This window comes from Cyprinodon variegatus, unplaced genomic scaffold (assembly GCF_000732505.1).
Source record: "Cyprinodon variegatus isolate N-32 unplaced genomic scaffold, C_variegatus-1.0 Scaffold41, whole genome shotgun sequence".
Lineage (NCBI taxonomy): Eukaryota > Metazoa > Chordata > Actinopteri > Cyprinodontiformes > Cyprinodontidae > Cyprinodon > Cyprinodon variegatus.
Window position 1 is genome coordinate 1,390,770 of NW_015150494.1, and position 16,036 is coordinate 1,406,805.

At 41.1% G+C, this 16,036-nt stretch overlaps 1 protein-coding gene across 4 annotated transcripts in view; it reads left to right on the top strand.

Moving 5' to 3' along the window:
- Positions 1-9,595, top strand: part of LOC107081801 (fibroblast growth factor receptor 1-A-like) — a 59,287-nt gene extending 49,692 nt beyond the window's left edge. For 3 of the 4 annotated variants that reach the window (XM_015370049.1, XM_015370048.1, XM_015370050.1), the window contains exons 11-18: positions 1,112-1,233; positions 1,665-1,775; positions 4,157-4,347; positions 4,430-4,552; positions 4,635-4,705; positions 4,791-4,928; positions 7,003-7,108; positions 7,189-7,365. In XM_015370049.1, coding sequence (XP_015225535.1) covers positions 1,112-1,233; positions 1,665-1,775; positions 4,157-4,347; positions 4,430-4,552; positions 4,635-4,705; positions 4,791-4,928; positions 7,003-7,108; positions 7,189-7,365 — 1,039 coding nt within the window. Of the gene's footprint in view, positions 1-1,111; positions 1,234-1,664; positions 1,776-4,156; positions 4,348-4,429; positions 4,553-4,634; positions 4,706-4,790; positions 4,929-7,002; positions 7,109-7,188 lie in introns of all 4 variants that reach the window. The other variant, XM_015370047.1, reaches the window with a different exon arrangement.
- The last annotated feature ends 6,441 nt before the right edge of the window (positions 9,596-16,036 follow it).

Here is a 16,036-nt window from a genome sequence, read left to right on the forward strand (position 1 = left end):
TCAAAAAAGTACTCCAGAGTGTTGTTCAGCATGGGGGTGAGTAGAAAATGAAGGCTAATCATGTTTTGGGTGTACTATTCCTTTAATGTGAGAGCTACTTCATATCTGCTCACACCGTAGGATATTACCACCTCTTTTGTCCTCCTTGTAAAAACCTATCTTGGAAGAAAAGTTTAGCCAAAAATGTTTTTTAAAGGTGTTGGAATGATTTGCCATTTGGACCCACTTTATATAAAAATACCTGCAGCATTAACATGCCTCATCAGATTGATTGAAAATTGTACACGTGAATAAAAAGAAAACAAATGTGCATGTTATGATCTATACCCAACTAGCGGCTTCTAGCAGTCGGAATAGTTTTTTTTTATTCCAGGAGGAAGAAGAAAAAACGCATTTCTAAACCTGTTTAAACAGCTGCGGTTTAGGTTGTGTAACAGTCACAGCAATTAGATGTTAATCAACAAAAAAACTACAAGTTCTGCACTTTAAAATGCTTCCACTTGTTAACATTTGAGCTGCATGATGTACTTTTAATAGGCGAGGCCATTCGGGTTTGACCAACTATTGTGCACAAGCTAAAATGAGGCGAGTGTTTAGTGGTTAGTAGATGTTTGTTTTAACAAAGTTTGATTCTGGTGAAGGTAAAATCGACGATAGAGGCGTTCTGTATGGAACACATTTACTGACAAATTAGATTTTTTTTTTTATCTTAAATGGAAAATGTTTGTTTTTTTTTACTTTTGAGTTAAATTTTTGCTTTCAGTGGGTTATTCTTTTAGGAAGTAGTCCAGTTCCATTTGAAATTACTATTTTATTTATATATGTATGTGGTTACCATGTTTTTTTACAAATAACTGGAGGTTTTTTTATAGTTCTTTTTTTTTTTAATTATTATTACAAAGGGCGTCTTTGCTTTATGCTGTTATATGAGGTGTGTTTATAGACATGCTTTCATGTTTTTTTATTTCTGGAGCCACATTTTTTTTTAAGAGTGCACATTCGCTTTTTATTTTTTTGGGTATTAAAGTTGCTCAGTAAATCTCTGCTCTGTTCCTAACTGAATGCTTTTGCCGCATTGAAATTCCTCCACTGTCTCCTCTCCTTCTCACAGACTTGTTCTCGGTAAGCCGCTGGGCGAAGGCTGCTTCGGTCAAGTGATGATGGGGGAGGTTCTGGGTCTGGACAAAGAGAAACCGAATCGAGTGACCAAGGTTGCGGTGAAAATGTTGAAACGTAAGTGGTTTATTAGAGAAAGTTATCCGCTGTAAAGCTTTATGTTCACAGGATAGCAATGGGTACAAAGATGGACCCTCAGATAAAAAACAACAACTTTGAACTTGGTCAGCAGCTGGATCCCTGCCAGGGAGCAAATAGGAGAGCAAAGTAAAAATTTATGAGAACCCTTTGCCATCCCATATAACACAGTGTTCATTAAACACCACTGAGTGAAGATGGAGGGAAAGTAGCATTTATTGTCTTGTGCTTTAAGTGCTTGTCCCCAGGGAGCGTTCAACAAACAACAAACAGAGCTCTGTTACTAAACAGCTGCAGCAGTGGTGTTTATATCTGGCGAGGTCATAACTGGGAAGCCTTTTTTTGCCTCTTCACCAGCAGAGAGACGACTAATTACCCTATTGTGACTTTATTTTTTTTGTCCCCTCTAGCTGACGCTACAGAGAAAGACCTGTCAGACCTGATCTCAGAGATGGAGATGATGAAGATCATTGGGAAGCACAAGAACATTATTAATCTGCTGGGAGCCTGCACACAGGAAGGTAGGGAGAAGCCTGATACTGACCTGAACCAGGCCACACACACACACATTTGTCCCCCAGAGAAGGGTGCTGCTGTAATCCCCCCATGGGGGGGTGCAGGGTGTAGGAAAGCATGCATAAAGGGTTCTGACACCAGCTTCCGAGCTCACAGCTTGATTCAACTATGCATTCATTCATGCTTTAAAAACAAAAAGCAGAGCTAACCTCATGTAACTTTAAATGGACGCTGCTTTTATTTCTGTCAGAATATTTGGTTCTTACTTTTCCTCAGCAGCAGTGGATTAAGTTGTTCTACTCGCCTTTAGCTCCTGATATGTTGAGCTAATTGATTGAAAGTGTTTGAGACCAATGTGTCACAAAGATTACCTGATTTTCCAGTTTATTTTGATGAACCGTCAGAAGTTAGCCCCATTCTTTTTCAATCTTGGCTTAAACTCGACCAAGAGTTTCAACCAGGTGACATTAAAACAAACTCCTCACTATGACGGAGTATCAAGGCCAGGCTAGAGGATTAAAAAAAAAAACTTTTTTCTAGAATAAATTCGTAATATTACGAGAAAATAGTCGTAACATTACGAAAATAAATTCATCATACCACAACCCGTTTCAGAAAGAAAGCTCTGTGCTCAGACCAGCTCCACCAAACAGCACCCTGAGTTTACTCTGACTTACTGCCCAATTTGATGCTGGTGCTAAAAGATTTGCTTAGTTGTATTGTATAACTTTACATGATGCTCTAAATTCCTCATTTTAGGGAAGTAAGTGCTTCTTTTAAGAGTTGGCATAAACTACAACTTGTTTCTCATAATTTTAGGACTTTATTCTCTAAAATTGCGGCTTAATTCTTGTAATTTTATGATTTATTCTCGTAATGTTACGGCTTTAGTCATAAAATTACGAGAATATTCTCATTGCGACTTTATTCTCGTAATTTTACGACTTTATTCTCGTAATGTTACAGCTTTTAGTCATGAAATTACGAGAATATTCTCATTGCGACTTTATTCTCGTAATTTTACGACTTTATTCTCCAAATAGAGGGGGGAAAAAATCTAGCATGACCCTAATACTCCGTCGTACCTCACAAACGAGAAGTTGTATTTAAAAACATGTGAAAATTGAACGCATTAGTAAAAAAAAATATTTTTATATGAAATGTATTGTCACGACATGATCAAATTGGAAAAAATCTAATAAGTGTTCATCAGAGAAAGTATCTTAAACAGGACGTTAACGAACCATGATAACATTAAAATACCTCCATATTACTCCTGGTTTTTTTTTGTGGCTGAAATCTTTCCGAACAGCCAGATTGATGAAGGAAAAGGGCAGCTGTGCTCTTTCAGCCAGCTGACCGGTGACATGTAACAATATGTGGGGTGTTGTTACTCTATGTTTCCGTCAGCAGCTGCGTAACTTGGTTGCACAATTTTTTTTTTAAAAAGGAACGTTTTTAAAAATGTTCATATGTCCAGTTGCGCAAATTGTAATTACAAAAATACATTCGCTAAATGGAAACACTCCAATTTCAGGGAAAATAACGCACATTTTTTGATTAAAACGTTTTTACGTTTCAAAGTGTTTTTTATCGGTCTAGTCGAGATTGATATTTCGCAAAACTGCAATAAAAACACGAGTCATGTGATCCGCAGCTGGATATTACTGTCTTGTAAAGGCTGATTTATACTCAGAAACGAGGTCGTCTGATTGGTCAGATCTACATCCGCTCTACACTATGCATATTTCCTGTTTCGTTCCTTACCAGCTTGTTTTGTTTTATGACCGTCATCGCGGAAAACGACTCGTGAAGATGGACAGGCTAGAAGACAGAGTTGCACGGGAATGCTGGGACCCTTTTTCCACCTGAATTGTCGAAAAAATTTGCCCCCACTTTCTCACCGCCTCGGCCGTATCTAGACCCACAGCTAGTTCCTGATTGTCCCTCTTGCTTTGTAGTGTGGAATAACATAGTGCAGACCACGCTTCAATATTGGGCATAAATCAAAAATATCTACAAGCTCACAGCGACACACTGCGGGAGTATAACCAGCCTTTAAGAAGAAGAAGAAGAAGAAGAAAGGAAGTTGTTGGAGGATGATGGCGCCATCTAGCGTCGTGAATGAAATGTAGACGTCTCATGTATTGGCGCCTGTTGGTGCCATGTTGTTTTCTTGTGAACAAACATATTAACGTACAATTTTAACTTTGTTTTTTTAATTTTAAATACCGTAATTGCTAATTTTAAGAAAGGGGAAATTTTCCAGAATATCGACATGGTTTCGCACAAATTTGTAATGTGAATGGTTACTTTTTTTTTATTTTTTTTTAATGGAGGATGAATCAGAATCACTTTAAATATTCTTTCTTTATTTCTATTTTAGGTCCACTGTACGTCATCGTCGAATATGCATCCAAGGGGAACCTTAGGGAGTACCTGCGAGCCCGGCGCCCTCCAGGAATGGAGTACTGCTACAACCCGGACCAGGTTCCTCTGGAGACCATGTCCATCAAAGACCTGGTGTCCTGTGCTTACCAAGTTGCTAGAGGCATGGAGTATTTAGCATCCAAAAAGGTAACCGAGGAGCGCGGACGGTTCAGTTCCTTTAAGTACCTCCGGCGTTCACTCCAGAGTCTGACTAACGTGATGCTTTCAGTGCATCCACAGAGATCTGGCAGCTCGCAACGTGTTGGTGACGGAGGACAACGTGATGAAAATCGCAGACTTCGGCCTCGCTAGAGATATCCACCATATTGATTACTATAAGAAGACCACCAATGTGAGTTTTTATCAAGCTTTTGTTGTCCTAATGAAACTGGAATAGGAGGTTGCTATAGTGATAATGTTTTGGTGTCTCCCAGGGTCGTTTACCAGTGAAGTGGATGGCTCCTGAGGCCCTGTTTGACCGGATATACACACACCAAAGTGATGTGTGAGTATCTCCTCTCTCTCTTTGCTGATTCAGTCCATCTGGTTTGAAGGAAAGCCTTAATCATAGAGGAAAACCTTCTCCTCAGCTGGTCGTTTGGAGTTCTGCTGTGGGAGATCTTCACCCTGGGAGGCTCTCCATACCCTGGGGTTCCGGTGGAGGAGTTGTTCAAGCTGCTGAAGGAAGGTCACCGAATGGACAAGCCTTCGACATGCACTCATGAGCTGTAAGGGAACGGCATAAGGCCGCACGGTTTTATAGATTTCACTGTTTTCATCTGTTTCCAAACAGCTTTCTAATAAATCACTCAGTTTCCTCTGTCCCTGCTGATTTAAAAACTAAAGCATTTTACTGCCACCACATTGCCTCAAAAGAGTTTTCCCATGAGACACATTTTATATTTTGGTTTATTAGACTAAATTATTTATGTATTTGACTAGAAGAGCTTCTTCCACACATTGGCTGCTTCCCTTTTCTCACAGAATGCCATGTCTGGGCATCATGTAAACATTAGGGATGGAACGGTTTATGGAAACCGTCCGAACCGTTCGGTTCGCGTGTGTTGCATTCGGTTCATGCGCTTCTTCTTTTTCTCATAGGCAAAGCATTTACACTCCAGAGCAGAAGAAAAACCACCAGTTGTAAACAAGAAGAAGAAGCGAAGCAGCGTAGCTAGGTGTAGCAGAAAAAAAATCAGTTTTTGTGAAGAATTGTGTGGGTATGGCGAGTGGGAAAGAACAGGAGTTGGAAGACGCGCCAGCAGCACTTTATAGGTCTGCTGTATGGGACCACTTTGCATTCATGCTGCGTTCACACCGGACACGGCTGCAAGTTTACATGCAAACTCAATGGTTGACGTGCTCAAGATGTAAAAATTGAACTTTTGCTGCTTGACGCGCCGCATCAACCAATCAAAAATGCTGATCTGGGAGCTGGCAGGGAGAGAGACACATCGCTGATGATACAGAGCGCTGTGATCACTCCTCTGAAACAGTTTATTAATGCCTAAATTACCTTGAAATGCTGAAACCTGCCAGCAAAACATGTTCGCTTTTATTATCCTGGTGCCTGCAGTTTGGATTAGGTACATGAAAACCACCTTCCAGCCGCCGCCGCAAACCGCGAGGAGGCGACCGGGCCATAGGCTGCTGTTGAATGGGATTCCTATTGACAGCGCACCGCTGGTATGTGGGGGTCTGATCGGCTCCGACAGAAATAATATTGTAAGGCAGGATGGTAATCTGGATGAACTGACTGCACTGATTAATTTTTCAGGTAGATTTTCCCACTTAAAAACATATTAAAAATACTTTATTCCCACTGATCACAGCAAATATAGCTGCAAGGCAAAGAAAGGATAGAGTAGCTCCGCCCAACGTGCGTCAGACACACTTTTGCACCGCACAGCCAGAGCAGCAAAGCTGCTTCAGCTGCGCGTCAGAACTAAACTGGTACAAGCAGCAAAAAGGAAGCAGCAGACGCGATTTTGCTGCTCCTGCTGCGTCCGGTGTGAACGCAGCATTATAGTGACCTACGATGACGGTGGAAAGAAGGTAGATAAAAACTGTGCAAGCATTGTGCAACACGTTTTGTTTATGCTAACAGCAACATGACCAAACATGTCAGGCTAACAATCAACGTATACTGAACCAAAAACCGTGAACCGTACTGTGGATTTTGTGAACCGTTCCACCCCTAGTAAACATGTCATACCCGAGCTGTCAGTGGCTCTCAGAAAAGCTGCATTTAAACTGGGATTAGATAACAATAATTTACTAATTTGATTCAGATTAGTTTCATTTTATGGTATCACCAAAAAAGGGGTAGAAAATAGATGCAAGCCACACTTTTCAAACTCTAACTAAAGCAGGTTTGAACCTGAGTAAAACCCAGGTATTGCTTTTTAAACACGCTAGCAGCGGTGTTTACTCCTGCCACGCTGACTGGCCTTGGTTCCGTCTCAGAGCTTGTCCTCTATCCAAACAGTTGGCATTAATATTTCTATCACCCATGTTGTTGTATAGCAGAAACATTCCAGGTGCTTGGCAACATTAAAATGTTCCCTCATAATGTTTGCGTGATGGCCGATGAAATAAAAGCGCTCGACTCTCGTTGCGAGCTCCAGCTGGAACATATTGTGCAGCTTACTTTCGCCGTCCACCTTCCAGGACTGAATGTCTGCTTTATGAGCTCTCCTCTGACGGCTTTAACATTCTTCTAACGTGAGATTTGATCTCAGAATAAAAGGTTGTTTTGTTTTTTTCAGCGTGCCTAACAGTTTAATCTTCTGATCTGTGCAGGTATATGATGATGAGGGACTGCTGGCATGCTGTGCCGTCTCAGAGACCCACATTCAAGCAGCTGGTGGAGGACCTGGATAGATGTCTGGCCATGACGTCCAACCAGGTGAGTCTGCCTCGGATGCTCTTTGCTCGTTTTGGAAGACATGTTTTTTTTTTTTTTCTTGACGTTCTTCCTTCTTACAGGAATACTTGGAGCTCTCTGTGCCTATGGACCAATACTCCCCCAGCTACCCTGAAACCCGGAGCTCCACCTGCTCGTCTGGCGAGGACTCTGTTTTCTCCCACGACGCAGGAGCGGAGGAGCCCTGCCTTCCCAAGTTCCCCCCTCACTCTAACGGGGCAGCCATTAAGAAACGTTGAGACCTCATTTTCATTTTCCCTGCCTGCCTCATGGGGTCGGACCCCCACCTCCCCCCCCACACACACATTCCCAGAGATGAAGCTAACATGAATAACTATAATCCTCTGTGAGAGGAGTTCTGAGACTTGTTGGACCGCTCGGACTGCGGCGTTGATGATGTTACGTGGGGCGCTCTGCCTCACCAGGAGCGGCGGTTTTCCTCACAGCTTCAGTAAATAAGCAGACTCACATTTACCCTCTTCACTTTGGGCATTCCACGGTTGGGTCAGGAGAATGAGGCGGACGGATAAACATGTTTTTCTACCTTTTCTTTTTTTTTTTCTTCTTTTTTTTAACTTTAATGGTCATAATTCTGCTTTTTGGACCAAATCCAGGAACTGCAGCGCCCTCATTCACCCTCTCCCTGTAAATACGGTTAGAAAATAAAAAAAATATGAATATATATTTACAATATACTCTTATTTTTATTACCATAACGGATTTATTGTCTTTTGTACAAGGATGGTATTGTTTGATCTGTTTTCTAATATAGTCCAGGGGGGGGCTGTTGTTACATGAGCTTATTTTTAAATAATTGCTGATATTTCTGTGGCCAGTTTTCGTTTTTTCAGTTATGATCCCCTGTCTTCATTTACTTCCATATCTCAACTTTGCAGTACAAACTAACTCCGTGCTTCGGGGGTTTTCTTCAGCAGAAGGAAGATTTCCGAAGCCTTTTTTTTATTTTATTTTTCTTTCTTGCAATGATGTGTATTCTCAACAGTGGTCGCAGCTGTAAATATCCCTGGTTGTACGCCGCGCTCTGTCAGCCTGCAGAGCGATCCGCCTTGCTCAGCGTCACGCACTTCCACTGTGCCTGACTTTCATGTGATGAACTGTATAACCGTAATGTAAACGCTTTAACAGGGGGGGGGGGTTACATTCGCTGCCGTCGCAGAACACGTATGTCACCGTAAAAAAGAATTGCATTAAATAAAATATTATTGTTAAACAAGCTGAGCTTTCCGAGTATGAACCTCACTCCATAAATGGATCTATAAATATTGTTTTTTTTTATGTTTTGGGTGTGAATGATGTTTATGGGGATGAGTGCGATGTTTGCCACTTCAGTCCCCTCGTCTCTTTAAAAGCAGGTTGCTGGGGTCTGATTAGATATGATAATGTGCTGCTGACATCAGAAGAAATGCCGGAGAGTGCACGGAGTTACTAACTGGCAGTAAACGTGTGATTTATGACCGCGTTTCAGCGGCTTGGCGGAGTGCTGGTGCTGCTCTCCCCAATCCATCAGCTGCGCCAACCTTGATGCCCGTCTCTGGCTTCCTGCCATTGGCTGATGCATCACCTGGATTGCCGTCTCCATGCAACAGGCGAAACATCTGACCCCTTTTTAAAAGCAAGCTCTCACAGCTTAGGTCAGTGCAGTTACCCTTTAGTGCATTTTGTATTACATCAAAGGGCCTCAGTGATTTATTTGCTAATGAATAACAGATCCAAGGTACTTTAACACCAACAGGAATCAAATCCTTTGAGATGTGAATCAGTTGTTTTTCCCCAATATCTCTTAACTTTGTTATATTTTGAGTCTAAACCTTAATGAAGTGTTTATCAGCTGTATCTCTACCAGTTTTGTACGCCTAGATTCTAACATTTTCACTCATATCGTCCTTGAAACGGAAACATCCCAAACCAGGGGTAGAAAGCGTCTGTCCTTATGTGCCACTGCCCTGCAGCTTTTGCATGCATCCCTGTTTGATACTGCCTGAAACAAATGTCCAGGCTTAACTACCGAACATGCCATGGAGGTTGAGCGCTTTAGTTTGCGGCGTGGACCTCCACCCCTCTCTGAAGTCTTCTGCATCAGGCTGCAGTCCTATAACTTAGATGCATCTTATTTACACAACTTGTGTAAAGAAAGAAGGGCTAGCATATGGAGGGAATGCATGCACCGCATGTGATCTCAAGGCATGGCTGCTAAATCCCTATTGAACCAGAAAAGGATCATATCGACCAGCAGGTGTACGAGTTTACCTCTATATCCCAATGGTGTGCAGAGTTGGATTTGCATAATATTTTGCATTCAGGCCCCCAATTCTACATTTTTTTATTTCTCGTATTCGGGGTGCTGCTGCGGTGCGGAGGTAGAGTGCATGACCCAAACACATCTCAAGTCTCCGCTAAGTGCGGAGCCCATTCCCCCCGTCCTGCTCTCCCTCCGCTGGCTGGCGTCGGGGCTCACCGGCGCACTGGTGGAGCTCGGGGTTTGGTGGTGGATGCCCGGGTGGCTACTGGCTCATTCCTGGCGGCCTCTCCGCGGGCCCCCGGCCGCCCGGGGCCTTGCTGGGGCTCCCGTCTGGGGGTCGGGCGCCACTGGGGCCTCGGATCCCAGGGGCCGAGGACCGGATTCACTTCAGGGTTGCCGGCTGCTGGACTCGTCCCCGCGGCTCCCCGGGGCGCCGCCATTGCGGTGGCTGGGGGGCTTCCTCTGGGCCATCTCTCCTCCTCCCTTGGTGGGGGTCTGATTTCCGGGGCTGGCCCCTCCTTGGTGCCTTCGCTTTTGGGGTCCCTTTGGGCGCCTGGAGCTTTGGGCCTCCGGGCGCTGGACTCAGTGCTCTGGGGGGGGCGCCTCTTCGCCTCTCCACAACCACTATTGAGCATTTTCCCTATGGATAAACTTTACATGCACAAGTGCACCCTCACAAACAACTACAGGTGCTAGGCTCCAGGTACCTAGAGATTCACTTCCAAACAGAAACCCCACATTCATATCTTCAGGTAACACAGAGTACATGTCAGACTAAATAATATTACTTTAGCGATAGTTTCAAGGTGTTGCTTTATTGTATGTCTCGTACCATGTCTTTTGGTTGTGCTGTTCTTTTTGCATCTCGTTGCAGGTGATGAAGCAGACTAAAAATGTTTAGTCATTGTCTCCTTCTATCTCCTCTTTCTTTTATCTTTTCTCTTTTTTTTTCTTTTTTTTTTCTGCTCTATTTACATTGCAGTGTCCATATAAACTGTAAAACTCCCTGCATAATTATAATAAAGCAATTTATATGCATGAAACAAGTGGAGCAGTATGGCAATTGCCATACTGCTACGCTCGTGAAAGTATAAAAAAATATATAAAAAAAAGTGAATGACCCATACTGGTTTGTCACAGGAGTCCCAGCCCTGCTGACCTTTGCAGAATCGCCTCTCTTGCATCCCACTTGGAAATGTAACACCCACTTTCAAACATTTTTTTTCTAAACCCTTTGATGCCTATTGTTGCAAATCTGCAACAAACTCTTTGAATTACCTACAGAGCCACAATAGCATCTGCATTCCCCCAGTGCCAGTTATAACACATTCAGTTTGGACCTAGGAACCTCTAGCAAGGACATGTTTCTGCTACGACTGGTTCTTTACTATGTTTGTTACCTTTGACAGTTATAAATGCTGTGACACATTTATAATATATCTACATTTCTATTTATTTTTAAATTCAAAGAAAGTTAAGAAACTCTATATCTATCTATCTCAGGAGTTAAGGAAAGCATTCAAAACCATGCAGCTTCTTCATTATACTTTATAGGTACTTTCTGGTACTCTGCCACATAAAATCCATTAATAAAGCACTGGGATGTGGGAGTTGTCATAAAAAATTGGTAAAAACATTGATAATAGTGTATTATTTAGGTGCAGCGAATTCAAGGGGCTGCTCACATATGCATAACTGGGATTTGATTGTAACGTGATAATATTTGGAAAAAAACAGCAGGAATTATTTTGCAAACAACTGTATATCTGAATGTCTATGTATTCGTAGTCTTGGGTATATAAATGATCTCATCATTGTTTTTTTTTAAGAATAAATAACATAATCTCCCAGAGACGGCAGTAATAAAGGCTGGTCTGTGTGCTGTGGCTGAGGTGACGTTGAAGGGCTCTATTTAAGCACAGAAAGGCTTGGCGAGGCCTTGCTTTACAACCTGCTAATGGTGCAGAGGTGCCATTAGGTTAAGGGTGTTATCACCTGACAGATGGCACAGGAAGAGTTTCGGGGGAGCAAAGTTCATTATCTGTGCTCCGGTGTCGCAACAGTTAAATTGCTTAAGCTCAGCTGAGAGGCTGGATTTCTGGAGTCAGGATGAAGACGGTGTTTGTGAGCTGCGTGGAATGAGGAGCAGCTTAGTGTCTAATTAGGAGTTTCTAATCACGGCGTCAGGGGAGAAGCGGCTCCTTTTTTTAAACTCAGAGCAATTGTCTGTAAATCTGGAATCCAAATTAATTTGGGAATACTGGAATTTCAGCTATCCACACTCTTACGGCTCGGCCTGTGACACAACGCTTGCTCTTGTTACACTGGAAAAACCATCTAGAAATGAGGAAAAATGTCTTAAATTAAGTGCATGTACCCTTAATTTCAGTAGGTAAATGAGATGGTTTGCCAATGGAATGAGTATTTTTACTCTTAAAATAAGATAATTAGATAATGTGCACTTGAAATAAGACAATGCAACTGTGTTTTCTTATTTTAAGTATAAATTATCTTGTTCCAATGGCAAAATGTCTCGTTTACCTCCTCAATCCAGGAACAAATGCACTTCTTTTAAGAAACAATGACTCATCTAGATTTAAACTTTTTCCAGTGTAGCCTGTTTTACAGCGCAGCAGAGTTAGTCAGTTCTTCTCGTAATGTATGAGGAAAAATGGTTTTCTCCAGAAGTTCTGGAGGGAGGTTATTAGGTGTCTATCTGAAGTGTTTAAGGTTAAAGTCCCATTAGAGGTTAAAATCTGTGTTCTAGGAATATACCCAGTGGAATTTAAATAATCACAGACTAAAACCAAATTGATAGATTATGCACTGCAAAAAATCTAAATCTAGATAAGTCATTTTTTCTTAAAATAAGTGCATTTGTTCTTGAATTGAGGAGGTAAAAGAGACATTTTGCCAATGGAACAAGAAATTTTACACTTAAAATAAGAAAACACAGTTGCATTGTTTTATTTCAAGTGCATATTATCTAATTATCTTATTTTAAGAGTAAAAATACTCATTCCATTGGTAAACTATCTCATTTACCTGCTCAAATTAAGGGTGAATGCACTTGATTTAAGAAATTTTAACTTATTTCTAGATCATTTTTGCAGTGTGGACTTCTTCAAGCCAGAAGATCTATTGCATTATACTGGAGGAGCATGGACGCCCCCTCCCTGGGAAATTGCAAATTCACTCGGACTGGAAAGATTAACATATACTGTATCGCCAAGGGTAAACAGCAAGACTTTGAGAACCTCTGGGAGCCATATATGAGGATCATAGAGACTGAAGGCGGAGCTTATTAAATGGATGTGTTGAATACAGCTTTTATTTCCGTATTGTCTTTTTACTTTTTCTGTATCATTATCTAAAGAGTTTTGTATATTTTAGAACAAATGCAGGTTTGAATGATGAGTGCGTGAGTGAATGCTAGTATGCAGAGGTTCATGTCCGCAATGTTTAGTTTGTAAGTTTATTGTACATTAAAAGAAAAATTCAATAAAATATATTGGGAAAAAAAAGAAAAATGGTTTTCTCTTTAAAGAGTTGGAAACAAAAACGTTACAACTGTAGATCTAGAAACACACATCAGAAGTTTTTCTTTAGTTTTCTTTTTTCAGTCATTTCCAGATGTCTGGTGTTTAGAGCTAATCAGCACAAGAATCCAAACACACTTAACTGTAGGGATCCCAGTAAACATCCCTGTGCTCTACCCATTTGATTGATGTTTGTTGTGCAGACTGGCTGCATCTGCATGGTTTTTGTCACAAACCTTTGTTTTAATGCGAGTTTGGCGATAGCCTTAAATAAACAAATGTGATTGCAGAAAACTCATTTCAGTTTTCCAGTATTACTCAGATATACCTTTGAATCTTTACTCACGTTGCAATCTGATGAATGTATTTCACTGGGATTTTACGCAATAAACAAAGCGTTGCATAATGGTGAAGTTGGAAATGAAACTTTCTTATTTGTCAGAATGAAAATCTTAAAAGCGTGGGATGTTTTTGGATTCTGCGTTCAGATTTAATCATTCGTCTGGGGATTTTTTCTTTGTAAACAGCTGCAAGTCTGACACATCTAGAGTCCGGTGTTTCTGCCAATTCTTTGCAAAACAACTCAACCTCAGTCACTTAATAAAATCTATTTCTATTCCTCGCTTAAAGATTCTTTCTTGGTTTTGGACTTTCACCCCATCGGAGGTGTGACACCTACAGCTCCAGAGCCACATGTGGCTCTTTTATTTAAATGCATAGAATATCTAACAAAGGAAACCAATGGTAACTTTAAACGTCATGATTTAAATTTCTCTTAATTTTTAACACTAATGAAGGGACTCATTCAGTTGAGATCACTGTAAAAAAAATTACAATTAATTTTCTTCTTTTTGAAAGTAGGTTGTTTCATTTGTTGTATAAACTTAAAGGAATAGGTGATGTTTTGCTCAATATTTTTATGGCAGCAGATGGAAAAGTGTTTATTTTAATTTGAAAAGTTTATGGACATGTGGACTAGACCTACACCATTAAACTGTAGCCCTGTCAGGGGGGTTGGGGGGGTTATGATCCCACAATGATATATTATTGTCCATTTAAAAGGTTTATGGAATAATATTTGGGTTATTTTCATTATTTTTTAATTGACAAGCATATTTTTATCATTTGGTTATAATATCTCAGTCCACTGCCTGCCAAAACTTACCGTCGAACCCGTTTTTAGGTAATATTTGGTGTTCTTTTGACACAGTTGCACTGGGAATTGTTGTACTTTGAAACATGACATTTTTCTTTACTGGTTGTTTTATTCTAAATATCCCCAAATCTCATGAAAGGAGGCATTTAGAAGTATTTCTTAAAAAAAAAAAAAAAAAAAAATGCTTAAATTTATTCGGTTTATTTCCATAGCGCCAATTTACAACACGGCATCAAGGCAGTTTACAGTTCACCAGGTCATCCAGTCAGATTAATTCAAAGTTTTCTATCGAAGGAAAACCATCGACTCATTGACTTAAAGGCAATCCTTCACACTAAGCACGCTTGTAGCGACAGTGGAGAGGAAAAACTCCCTTTTAACAGGAAAGAAGCCTCCAGCAGAACCAGGCTCAGTGTGAGCGGCCATCTGCTGAGGCCGACTGGGGTTCAAGGAGACAGAAGCCGAGATACAAAAAGCAGCTGTAAAAGGTGGCCCCGTCCAGGAAACACACAGCCAGGCAGACAAGCTCAGAGCCAGCTCCCATGTCAGAGGATGAAAAATATAAGAAAACAGCTCTCCCATTCTGTCTGATAGGAATTGAATTCTCTCTTTTGCTTAAACGTGTAATAACTGCCCGCTTCACCTAAACTGACGTTCAGTATAAAGAAAAAGATCAACCATAAACCAGCATAACATTAGCAGAGACCTTAACCTTGTTCAGTGGTGTAAAGCGGCACAGGATTCTACATCATTGGAGAAATGTTTTCTTGAGTTATGTCTATCTGGTAATCCGATGGGTTTGGCTTTTCCATTTGAGCAGCCATAACCCTCACTCCTCAGGGTCATGTGTAAAAAATCTGGTGCTGAGTGAACTGGACCACTTCCAGTTAGGGATGGTCCCTCCCTACTCCAGCATGACTTTGACCTGTGCACAAAGTAAAGTATTTAAAGACATGGATGAGTGAGTTTGGTGTGGAAAAACTCGACTTTTGGCCCTCAACCTATCAGAACACAGATGGGATGAAAATTAGTAGCAACTATCAGCCAGCGCCTCTCATCTAACATCAGTATATGACCTCAAAAATATGAAAAACTCCCACAAGCATTCCTAAACTTTGATTAAAGTCAACACAACAGTTTCTTCAAAGTGTTGACCTACATCAACAACAAAAAAACTATTAAATTAGATCATCACACTTCAAAAAATAAAAATAAAAAATAACATTGAATTTACAGAAAAAAAGACATTAGAAACAAATTTAATGATCTGCACAAGATCACTTCACTTGATAGGATTTTTTTAATTACTGCAAACTTAAAATATGTATCAAGCGTTAAGACAAGAAAAACACTGAACAATCCCGAGCCGATGTTTCTAATTATTTTGGTAATAATTTGTTGTGTCACTTGTGTTTGGCAAAATCTGCTTTTTCTCATAGTAGCTTCATCCGGTCTGTTCCTGATTGGCTGTGACTTCACCCTGGAGAGAAATATCAGCTGTGCTGCTGCCATCAACACCTTTAGATGTTTGAGATCGGCCTGTTTTTCAGTGTAGTCCTGTTTCTCTGACTGTGACAAACTGGATGTGCTCTCTACATCCTGACATGGGAGCTGGCTCGGAGCTCATCTGCCTGGCTGTGTGTTTCCTGGACGGGGCCGCCTTTTACATTTGTAGCAGCTCACACTGAGCCTAGTTCTGCTTAGGTTTCCTCCTGTTAAAAGGGAGTTTTTCCTCTCCACTGTCGCCACAAGCATGCTTAGTGTGAGGAAGTGCCTTTGATTCAACGACTCGATGCAATTAACTGGTTTTCCTTAGATAGAAAACTTTTTATCAATCTGACTGGGTGATCTGGTGAACTGTAAAGTGCCTTGAGATGACATTGGTGTGAATCGCTAGCCTCGTGAGACCATCCTGATCTCGCGAGCTTTCAAGGTTTCACTCGCAGATCAGTCTA